The sequence below is a fragment of the Globicephala melas genome, chromosome 4 (genome assembly GCF_963455315.2).
Source record: "Globicephala melas chromosome 4, mGloMel1.2, whole genome shotgun sequence".
NCBI classification, from domain to species: Eukaryota; Metazoa; Chordata; class Mammalia; order Artiodactyla; family Delphinidae; genus Globicephala; species Globicephala melas.
This window is the reverse complement of record NC_083317.1, coordinates 128,776,623-128,789,464: the sequence shown is the minus strand read 5'-3', so window position 1 is coordinate 128,789,464 and position 12,842 is coordinate 128,776,623. Positions and strand designations below refer to the sequence as shown.

At 34.7% G+C, this 12,842-nt stretch overlaps 1 protein-coding gene across 4 annotated transcripts in view; it reads left to right on the top strand.

The window, feature by feature from the left end:
• PPP2R3A (protein phosphatase 2 regulatory subunit B''alpha) overlaps positions 1-12,842 on the top strand; it is a 222,679-nt gene that overhangs the window by 188,885 nt on the left and 20,952 nt on the right. For all 4 annotated transcript variants that reach the window (XM_030873423.3, XM_030873425.3, XM_060298583.2 and 1 more), the window contains 3 exons: positions 5,838-6,013; positions 7,296-7,414; positions 9,094-9,200. In XM_030873423.3, the coding sequence (XP_030729283.1) occupies positions 5,838-6,013; positions 7,296-7,414; positions 9,094-9,200 (402 nt within the window). The remainder of the gene's footprint in view (positions 1-5,837; positions 6,014-7,295; positions 7,415-9,093; positions 9,201-12,842) is intronic.

Below are 12,842 nucleotides of genomic sequence, written 5' to 3'. Positions count from 1 at the left end.
CACATGTAATATACTTTGGGTAGATCACATGTTAGGCCGCAAAACAAGTCTCAATAAATTTAGAAAGACTGAAATCATATCAAGCACCTTTTCTGAAAGTAGAAATCAATTACAAGAAGAAAACCGGGAAAAACACAGACACATAGAAGCTAAACAACATGCTTCTAAACAACCAATGATTCAATATAGAAATCAAAGAGGAAATTTAAAAATACCTTGAGACAAATGAAAATGGAAACACAGTGTTCCAAAAACTGGAGCACAGCAAAGCAGTTCTAAGAGGGAAGTTTATAGCACTACAGGCCTACCTTAGTAAACAAGGAAAACCTCAAATAAACAATTTAAGCTTATACCTAAAGAAACTAGAAAATGAACAAACAACACCCAAAGTTAGTAGAAGGAAATAATAGAGATCAGAATGGAAATAAATGAAATAAAGACTGGGGGAAAAAAGATCAGTGAAAAAAACTAAATGAAAGAGAAGTTACAACTGACACAACAGAAATACAAAGGATCATAAAAGATTACTACAGTTATTTGCCAGCAAATTGAACAGCCTAGGAGAAATGGATAAATTCCCAGAAACATGCAACCTTCCAAGAGTGAATCATGAAGAAATAGAAAATCTGAACAGATTACCAATAATGAAACTGAATTAGTAATTAAAAAAAAAAAAAGCCCAACAAACAAGCCCAGGACCAGACAACGGTAAATTCAAACAAACTTAAGGAAGAGTTAATACCTATCCTTCTCAAACTATTCCAAAAAATTGAAAAGGAAGGAACAATTCTAAATTCATTATACTGATATCAAAACCAGATAAAGACACTACAAAAAAAATTACAGGCCAATATGTCTGATGAACATAAAATGCAAAAATCCTCAACAAAATATTAGCAAATTGATTTCAATCATATAGTAAAAGAACCATACACCATTATCAAGTGTATTCCACAGATGCACGGATGGTTCTGTATGCACAAATCAATCAACATGATATACTACATTAACAAAGTGAAGGATAAAATGATCTAGTCACATGATCATGTGACTAGATGCAGAAAAAGCATTTGACAAAATTCAGTATCCATTTTTGATAAAAACTCTCCAACAAAATGGATATAGAGGGAACATGTATCAACATAATAAAGGCCATATATGACAAACCAGCAGCTAAGAAAATACTCAACAGTGAAAAGCTGAACGCTTTTCCTCTAACATCAGGAACACGAAAAAGATTTCCACCATTGACACTTTTATTCAACATAGTATTGGAAGTGCTAGCCACAGCAATCACACAAAAAGAGATAAAAAGTATCCACATTGGAAAGGAAGTAGTAAGACTGTCACTATTTGCAGATGATATGATAATATATATAGAAAACCCTAAAGACTCCACCAAAACACTATTGGAACTAATAAATGAATTCAGTAAAACTTCAGGATACAAAATCAATATACAGAAATCTATTGCATTTCTATAGACGAATAATGAATTATCATAAAGAAATTAACATAACAATTATATTTATAATTGCAACCAAAAGAACAAAATAGCCAGGAACAAATTTTGCCAAGAAAGTGAAAGACCTATACTCTGAAAACTATCAAACACTGATGAAAGAAACTGAAGACAATATAAATGAATGGAAAGATATAAGAATTAATATTGTTAAAATGTCCATACTATCCAAAGCAATCTACAGATTCAGTGCAATCCCTATCAGAGTATCAATGGCATTTTTCATGGAATTGGGACAAATAATCCTAAAATGTGTATTGGAACCACGAAAGACTGTGAAAACCAAAGCAATATTAAGAAAGAACAAAGCTGGAGGTATCATACACCCTAATTTCAAACTATGCTACAAAGCTACAGTCATCAAAACTGTATGGTCTTGGCAGAAAAACAGACACATAGATCAATGGAACAGAATAGAGAGCCCAGAAAGAAGCCCACTCTTACATGGTCAATTAATGTACAGCAGTGGAGCCAAGAATATACAATTGGGAAAAGACAGTCTCTTCAATAAATGATGTTGGGAAACTTGACAGCTACATGCAAAAGAATGAAACTGGATCACTTTCTATGCTATATACAAAATATAAACTCAAAATGGATTGAAGACTTAAATGTGAGACCTGAAACCATGAAACTCCTAGAAGAAAACATAGGCTGTATACTCTTTTACATTGGTCTTAGCAATATATATTTTTTTTGGATCTGTCTCTTCAGGCAAGGGCAACAAACAAAAATAAACAAATGAGACATCAATCTAAAAAGGTTTTGTGCAGCAAAGGAAACCATCAACAAAACATAAAGGGAACTTACTGAATAGAAATACTTGTAGATGATATATCTGATAAGGGGTTAATATCTAAAATATATTTTAAAACTCACACAATATCAAAAAAAAACAGTCTGATTAAAAAGTGAGCAGAGGGCATGAATAAACATTTTTCCAAGGAAGGCGTACAGATGAACAACAGACACATGAAATGATCTTCAATATCACTAATCATCAGGGGAATGCAAATCTAAACCACAATGAGATCCTCACATCTTTCAGAATGGCTGTTATCAAAGAGACAACAAATAACAAGTGTTGGTGAGGATATGGAGAAAAGGGAACCCTTATGCACTGTTGGTGAGAATGTAAATTGGTGCAGCCACTACAGAAGACAGTGTAGAAGTCCGTCAAAAAATTAAAAATAGAACTGCTATATGATCCAGCAATTTTACTTCCAGGTATTTACCCAAAGAAAACAAAAACACTAATTTGAAAAGATACGTGCACTCCAACGTTCAGTGAAGCATTATTCACAATAACCAACATATGGAAGTAACCTAAGTGTCCATCGATAGATAAGTGGCTAAAGATGCTGTGATACACACACACACACACACACACACACACACACACACACAATGGAATTTTACTCAGCCATAAAAAAGGAATGAAATCTTGCCATTTGAAACAACATGGATGGGCTTTAAGGGTATTATGCTAAGTGAAATACGTCTGACAGAGAAAGACAAATACCATATGATTTCATTTATATGTGGAATTTAAAAACCAAACAAACAAAATAAGACAGAAACATACTCACCAATATGGAGAACACAGTGGTGGTCACCAGAGGGTAAGGGGGTGGTTGGGTGAAATAGATGAAGGGAAATTGAGAGGTACAAACTTCCAGATATAAAATATATAAGGCATGTGGATGCACTGTATTGCATAGGGAATACAGTCAATAATACAGTAATAACTTTGGTGACAGATGGTTACTAGATATGTTGTGGTGATCAATTCATAATATGTATAAATGTCAAATCACTATGTTGTACACCTGAAACTAATATAATATTACATGTCAACTATACTTCAATTTTAAAAAAGGAGGGGAAAGAATCTAGACTTGGGGGGAGTGGTCTCGGTTGTATGTCTTTAAAAGTTTGGGTGCACAATGTGGGGTTCAAACTCTTTGCTCCTCAGGGAGAAGCTCTGGATTTTGAGTTTCTACCTGATTGTGGGTCACTGTGCTGGGTTGGGGTTTACAGCAAGATTGTGTCTCAGCATCTCCTACCCACTTAGGTGTGAGTTTTTTCTCATTTGCCCAATATGTAGGAGTCACTCAGCTAGTTTTTAGTTTTTTTCAGAGGAAATTGGTCCATATGTAGCTATAGATTTGGCATGTCTTGGGAGGAGGTGAGTTCAGGATCTTTCTACTTGACCATCTTGAACCATAACTCTGAAGTCAGTCTCTTGATGAGATATCTGTACTCCCTTGTTCATTACAGCATTATCACAATAGCCAAAATATGGAATCAACCTAAATGTTCCTCAAAGAATAAATGGATAAAGAAAATGTGGTATATGTATACACACACAGTGGAATATTACTCAGCCTTTAAAAAGAAGGAAATCCTATCATTTGCAACATGGATGAACCTGGAGGACATAATGCTAATTGGAATAAGCCAGGCACAGAAAGACAAATAGTGCATGATCTCACTTATATGGGAATCAAAAACAAGTCAAACTTATGGAAGCAGAGAGTAGAATGGTGGTTACCAGGGGCTGGAGGTGTGAGGGAAATGGGGTGATGCTGGTCAAAGGGTACAAAGTTGTAGTTATATAGAATGAGTAAATCTAGAGATCTAATGTACAATATAATGACTATACATTTAATATAATATTGTGTTAAATACTGGAAATTTACTTAGAGAGGGTAGAGTTCAGGTCCTCTCATCCCTACCCCCCCCCAAAAAAAAATGGTTAACACTGTGAGGAGATGATATGTTAAGTATCATCTTTACTGTAGTAATCGTTTTTACTGTAATCGTTTTTACATCTTTACTGTAGTAATCGTTTACTGTGTAATCGTTTTTACATCTTTACTGTAGTAATCGTTTCACTGTGTATATCACATTATTTTGTTATATATCTTAAATACATACAATTTTTAGTTAAAATGTTTTAAAATTTTTTAATGAAATTAGCTACAGTAAAAAAGTAAAAAGAAACATAAGATTTAAATTAATTATGTATCTTATTTAACCCAATATATCTAAAATGTTATTTCAACATGTACTCAGTATAAAAGTATTGATGTTTTACTGTTTTTTTTCTTCCTAAGTCTTCAAAATCTGTTGTGTATTTGCACTTAAAGACATCTCAGATTGGACTAGCCACATATAGCTAGTGGCTACCATATTGGACCATGCAGATTTGAATTATAAGAATGCCACAAAAATAGAATGGATAAGGGGAAACAGAGGCAGGGAAGAAACAAAATAATTTGAGAAAATGTCCAAGAACTAAAGAATACTAGTTTCCAGATTGAGCCCAGCAAAATAAGTGAATTAGATACAGACCAAGGCACCTCATATTATTTCAAAACACCAGAAACCTCTATAGGCTTCAAAGGAAAAAAAAAAAAAAAACAGGTTACAGTCAAAGGATCAGTGGCTTTAGACTTCTCAACAACAATGGATAAATGGAAGACAATGGATCAGTGCCTTTAAAATTCTGAAGGAAAAGAACCACCAACCTATAATTCTATAAATACCAACTACATTGGGAGTAGATAAAAGGTATTTTCAATGATCCAAGATCTAAAAATGTAGCTTTTAGGAAGCTACTGAAGGATGTGTTACACCAAACAAGGAAGTAAACCAAGAATGAGGAAAATGTGATACATAAGAAACAGGAGAAAGGTGAAGGGAATTCCTAGAGTGAAACTGTGAACCAGGCCTAGAGATCAACCAGTCTAGATGAGAGTAAGTCAGAAGGAACCAAGAAAGACTTCAAGGAAATGCAATTGATAGAATACCTAATGGGACTGATTATGGATGTAGAAAACTGGTAGAGGTTTTGGGGTTGAATTAGTAACATGTACTGTACCCCAAAAACTAAGCAAATAAAAGAGAAAAGGAAAATGTAGTTATAAACTCTGAATGTTGAGTAATTTATCTATATATTAAGAGGCTGGGGAGGGCTGTGGGTAAGGTGGAATGAGTGGCAAAACAGCTGAAACCTCATCTTTCATAGTGCAAAATTAATCCACTCCTTAAAACAGAAATATGAGAAAGGAGCAATATAGACATCTTAACTGAAATGTAAAGATAAAAACCAAAATCAGGTGTTGAAAATGGTTGGATCTGGGGAAGAGAAAATAAAGGTCTGCCATTTTTTCTGATAAATTTTGTAAAACTATGTCTAAGTCTAAAGTATACACATATGTAACTTTTAAAAGAAACATGAACAATAATAAATCTGAGTGAATAAAGGACCTTTAACGGGCCATTGCTAATGAGTATCCTTATCTCCTAGCATTGAGTACTGGTTCCGCTGCATGGATGTGGATGGGGATGGTGTGCTCTCCATGTATGAGCTGGAATACTTCTATGAGGAGCAGTGTGAACGGATGGAAGCCATGGGCATTGAGCCCTTGCCATTCCATGATTTGCTGTGCCAGATGCTTGACCTGGTGAAGCCAGCCAACGATGGTAAGATTGAATAAAGAGCCATTTGCATTGTACACCTAGGTGTACAATGCAAACTCCGTTGCACTGTAACGGAGTGTGGGATATAATCCTGGATGGTCCTAAATTATTTAACTTCCCAGAGTCTTCCATACAGGCTTTCCAAATACAGAAGTATTTAAGTTTCTCCTTTATTGTTAGCATAGAACCAACAATTGATGGCAAATTCTGTTTAAGAAATAGGCTTTTTCAACTTAAAATAGAACTACCATATGATCCAGCAATCCCACTCCTGGGCATATATCCAGAGAAAACTGTAAGTTGAAAGGATACGGGCACCCCCGTATTAATTGCAGCACTATTTATAATAGCCAGGACATGGAAGCATCCTAAATGCCCATCAACAGAGGAATAAATAAAGAAGTTGTGGTACGTGTATACAATGGAATATTACTCAGCCATAAAAAGGAATGAAATAATGCCATTTGCAGCAACATGGATGAACCTAGAGATTATCATAAGTGAAGTAAGTCAGACAGAGAAAGACAAATATATGATATCACTTATATGTGGAATCTAATTTTTTTTAAAAAAGATACAAATGAACTTATTTATAAAACAGAAGCAGACTTATAGATATCAAAAACAAACTTATGGTTACCAGAGGGGAAGGTGGGGAGGGATAAATCAGGAGCTTGGGATGAACACATGCACGCTACTATACTTAAGCTAGATGACCAATGGGGACCTACTGTATAGCACAGGGAACTCTACCCAATATTCTGTGATAGCCTATATGAAAAAAGAATCTAAAAAAGAATGAATATGTGTGTATGTATAACTGAATCACTTTGCTGTACACCTGAAACTAACACAACATTGTAAATCAACTATACTTCAATAAAATTAAAATATATAAATTAAAAAAATTGTTTAAAGAAAAAAAAAAGAAATAGGCTTTTTCCATAGAAACAGAAAGCAGATTAGTGATTGCCAGGGGCTGAGGATTTGGGAGGGGAGATGGAGTTGGACTGCTTGATGGGTACAGTTTCCTTTGGGGGTGAAGAAAATGCTATGAAATGTGACAGTGGTAATGGTTCTGCAACATTGTGAATGTACGAAAAGCCACTAAGTTGTACCCTTTAAAATGGTTAAAATGGTGAATTTTATGTGAACTTTACCTCAAAAAAAAAGAAATCAATTTTTATAATCAAATAAGCATATGCACATACTTTTAAACTTCAGTAAAAGTTTTTTTCACTTGCCAAAACAGCTCTTGAAATTTACCAGATTTGTTCTTACACAGGCAAAATAACTCTACGAGATCTGAAGAGATGCAGAATGGCTCACATCTTTTATGACACTTTCTTTAATCTGGAGAAATACTTAGACCATGAACAGAGAGATCCCTTTGCGGTCCAGAAGGTACCAGTATAGTTTTAACTTCTATTTGAGGGCTGCAGTATCAGGGGTTGTGTGCTACAGATAAAAATGGTCTCTGTCTGCAGGAATTCTGGTATTTAAAGAGGTAACATTTAAAACATTTCATCACATACTGAAATGAGAGAATAAAGGACCTAGAGCACATATCTTCCCATAGTATTAGAAAGTATATTGGGCTTGATTTAACTGTACCATTCAATTTCGGGATGACAAGGTAATAAAAACTAGATGCTCTCCAAAATAAGACAACCTTCAGATAACGTAACACTTTTTCAAGTAGTAATGATCACTGTACATGACTATCAGTTTGAAGACATTCTACAGCTGAAGAGGGGTGAGCTGCCTTCCCCATACACAAAAACCTGTGGACTCTCAGAAAACCCATGTCCAGAAAAACACGAAACAAACAAAAAGCAGAATATCACCACTTCTTCTAATCCCCTGTTTAAAGAGTAAAAATTATATTGATGGAAAAGAACTGTTTCAGTTGAGTCCTATAGGAGTACAAGTACAGGAAACTTTCTCAGTCTTTTCTTTGTCTTCCATATGTTGCATAACTGTACTTGTAAGAATATAAAGATCAGCTCCTAAAACCAAATACTCTGCACTGGAACTTGGGGCATATCAAGATGCATTATCACTAGCCTGAAGTCAGTATTATATCATTGAGTTTAAGATGCCCCATTATTTTATATACCTTTAAGCAAGAAAAATTATTGCCAATTGTAAGTCTGAGATGCATGCCAATTTCAGAGATGTTAAAAGGGTGGGGTGAAGTTCTTAAAGTGGATTAAATACAGTAATTAAGGCATTGTGTAGTCAATATTTAGGTACTTGCATTCTTCTAGGCATAACTAACCTTACACCCTAGGGCAATACTAACTCAATTTCATCATGGAAAAACATCATTTTACCTAGAACATATAATCCAGGATGCTGCCTGTATTGTAGAAGGAAAAGAAAATATATGCCCTTTTTCCCCCTTCATTTCTTTTATTTATGTTATAAATTTTACTTTAAATTTTTTACCTTTAAATTTTCCTTTTTTTTCTGAGAGGTGGTAATTATCAACATTCTGAAAGTGCAGAAAGTGCTCAGTAAATTCCAAGCACTGTGTTGAAAAGACACTGGTTATATAGAGATGATTCAGTATATAAAGAATGGGTATACAGAGATGAAAAACGACAGAAGAGCAAAAGGTGGCAACCAAGCATAGTATAGCGAAGGAAATGATTGGGGGGAGAAGGGCAGTTTCTAAAAGATAACACAGATAACACGGTATCTGAGCTGGCTTTGAAAGAAGCAATAAAAATTTGTCAGAGGAAGGGATGGTACATTTCAGGTGGGCATAAGCAAACCACAAGTCACTCCAGATAGCTGCTGTGCAAAGTGCCAGAGGAGAAGGGGCTAGAGAAGAGCCTCTGATAACAAGGCTGAAGAATCTAGACCTAAACAGTCTAGCTGCTGAACAGCCTTATAATTTTTTAATTCACGGTGTAGAAAATCACTTTAGGAATGTTACTTTAGCACCACTTTTAACATGTTTAAATGAAACATGTTTCAGATAGGTTTTTTTTCAGTGATGTAAAACATTTGTAATGACCTATCTCCAATTCTTTGTCTTTGATTTTGTTTCCTGTGGCTGTCCTTTTCCCAATCAGGATGTTGAGAATGACAGTCCTGAGCCCTCTGACTGGGACAGGTTTGCTGCTGAGGAATATGAGACCCTTGTAGCAGAGGAGTCTGCCCAAGCACAGTTCCAGGAAGGGTGAGTGAGTCTGCCTTGGTCTTGTAGAACTTTTTTTAACAGGGGTAATAACCACATTAGGACCACCTTAAAAAATCAAGCTAGTAATCCTTTCCTATTTCTACCATTTTTGAATATCATAAAAATGAGTGATTTTAACCAACTTCAGTTAAATGAATATTTCCCCAGCAGTCTTCTCTCTCCTTCTTCACTAATTTCCTGAAAAGTCTTCTCATGTGCCATTTCCTTTAATGGAGTTGTACCTTTCACTGAAAACTGAGATCATTGTGCAGTCATACTACTTTGCTAGGGATGTTAGTACACCCTGTTTATAAATACAGGAGGAGGCTAGAACTGAAGCTGTTTTAAGTAGTAAAGATCATCATGTTTAAAACAAATCTTTATCAAACATGGTTTGGTGCTTTCAACCCTGAACAGGAAGTAACCTCTACAAGGATTTATAATAGGGTATAATTCCATAAAGGGACTGTGGTAAGAAATTAAATTATTCAAGACTTTTACTGCTTAGAACATTTCAGTAACTATAATTTGCTGGCTCTTTTCATCTTCTGGCGATTCCTTTAGCAGTTCCTATGATTCTTCCTTAGTCATTGTTTCTCTAAGCCTCTCAATTAATCTTTATTATTAATGTAATGCATTGTAATGCATTTTGAATAGGCAGTATATTAATTTGATTTAATATTCAAATAAAAGAATAAATAGTAAGTTTCCTGCTACCCAGTTGTCCCCAGAAGCAACCACTGTTATCATTTTCTGTGCACCCTTCCAAAGACACTCCATCCCCACTCCCTCCCACGTGTTCTCACACTCTCTCTCTCTCATACACAAACACACATATATACATACATATGTGTATATGTATAAAAGCAAATACACATATACATTCTTTTATTTCTTTCTTCCTCTTACACATATGGTACCATACTCATTATTTAGTTTCCTGCTTTTTCCACACTTTTATAAAGTTTCTGTTATAGAAGATGAATAAGTTCTGGAGATCTGCTGTACAACATAGTATCTATAGTTAAAAAATGGTATTGTGCACTTTAAAATATGTTAAGAAGATAGATCTCATGTTAAGTGTTCCTACAAAAGAAAAAAAAAAACACAAGGAAATGTTGGAGGTAATGGATATGTTTAGTACCTTGGTTGTGGTGATGGTATCACAGATATAAGCATATATCCAAAATCATCAAGATGTATTCACTAAGTGTGTACAGTTTTTTGTATCAAACTTCAATAAAGCTAAAAATGATAACAACAAAGATTGGGAGAGCAGCATGGTGAACCAGATACTTGTATTTTATGATCATTGAGGTATAAATGAGGCATCACAAATATTTGGGGGGCCCTGAGGTGTATGAAAAAATTAATAAAAGAATAACTGAAGGTTGGAGAAAAAACAAATCAATAAATTGGAGATTATTCCATAAATATATTTAATGAATGTGCTAAGCTTTTTATAACTGCATAATATTCCACTATATAGTTATACCATTATTTTACATTCCTCCGTTCACAAACATTATAGTGAAAATAGTGAAATATTAGAGATATAATGTTGCAGTGAATAACCTTATGTGTCATTTTATACATATGCGGGATAAATTTCTAGTGTGTAGCAAACAGATAGCAAACTTGCAAAGACACAGGAGGATTTTAGAGAAACCAACAAGAAATGATGCAGACACCCAGAACTAGGTATGGTGGGAGCATTTCATCCCTAGGCCTAAAAGGACAAGTAGGTGAAACCATCATCAGAACCCAAAGAGAAGAGCTATATGGAGAGGGTCACCTGACAGAACTTGTGACCTTCGTAATGGGATTTAGCCAACCTGTGACAACCCAGCTGAGGGAGAGCTGCTAGAATATCCCGTTTCATTCTCATATGCTTCAGTATCCTGCAGGCACTTCGCTTTAGCTTCCAACCAGAAACCAGAAGACAAGAGAGCCCAATGGTGTGGTCCATTTGGGTCAGCCTCCTGGGGCACAGAGCTAGGGGAAGAGTAGATCTAGAGGGATAAACAGAAAATACCCAGCTCAGTAGATAATGTCAAATAGTCCTCCATAGAGATTGTACCATTAAGTCTTGAATATCTTTTTTGAGAGTACTGAAGAAGCCATCACCAAACCACCTTCTTTAATCTAGAGATTTCCTTAATATGCTTAGCCACAAAACTGGGACCTCATTTTTATGTCAAAGACCCAGAGGAAACGCTTAAAATCATTCATCATTCATTGATTATCTTAAGTCTGAGTGCATCAGAAAAGACAGGCAAGTTGATTCACAGGCATGATTTAGTTTTTTGGCAGGGGGCTTCATTAATACCAATTGGGGTAAGTGTACTGATCTTATGAAGCAATATCACTACTGTTAAGAAGATGTGTAGATGTTTATAATAGTGAAAACTGGAGACAACCTAAGTATTTAATAAGAAGAAGATTAATAAAATTATCCTACATATACACAGTGCAATCCCATGTAACCATTAAAAATCATTTTGTGGATGTATAATTCTTAACTAGCAAAGAAAAAACAGAGATGTGAAAGAAGGCTTTGAAATATCAAGTAAAACTGAATAGAAAGGAACAAAATAAAGTTATCAGAAAATTAGGTATATATAAGGAAAACAAAAGGGATCTAACTTAAACATACTAGACAGTGGAGCAAATGAAATAGAAAAAAAAATTCAAAGATAACAGAAAAGCTTTTTTGAAATAAAAGAAGACCTGAATCTGAAAGGTCAGAAGTCACACCATATCCAGGAAATACTGATGATGACTGGCCCCATAGATGTGTGGTGAATTTAACAGAATTCAAAGATAAATAAAAGTTTACTTTGGGGGCTTTTTCCATTTTTAAAAAATGCAAGTCACCAGACAAAAGAGGAAAAAAAAATCAGCCTTGCCTCAGGTACCTCCACAGTAAAAATAAATACTAGAAGATCATAAAATAATATTTATAACTTTCTCAGAGAAAGAAATTCTATATCCTAAAATTTTATACTAACCCAAGATGGCATTCAAACATGAAAACACAAATGGATATTTTCAAACATACAAGAACTGAAAGGAATAAAGCACCCATGAGCTCTTCTTTAAAAAGGACATAATCATAAAACCAAGAGATGAACCAAAACAGAGAGCCCAGAAATGGAATGGCCGTGGTGGAAAAGAAATAATAGTGAGTGTTCAATCCATTTAAATATAAAAGGATAGAGGCAGAACATAATATTCTGGAAAAAATAATATAACTAAAAGTGGGATGTAGAGAGGAGGAAGAAATATATGTGTAAGTTTCATTAGCAGGGCCTCAACAGCTACCCTCTAAAGCTGATAAGTCAAGTTGAGGGTTTAAGGCTATTAATTAAACACTTGAAAAACCAAAGCCAGACTCTAAATATTCTAATTCAATCAGAAAACATGTACACACAAAAAAGAAAAACACAGACCACGCAGCATAAAGATGAGAGAACTAAAACAAATACTTTTAAGTCAGTGAATATAAATGGAACAAACTCACTTATTAAAAGAAAAGTATTCAACTACAGAATGACAACAAAAGCTGAATTAAAAAAGACTAAACACCCCAAAAAAGCTGTCCTGATAACATCAGATTCTTGAAGCAGAAACTCCAAAAGG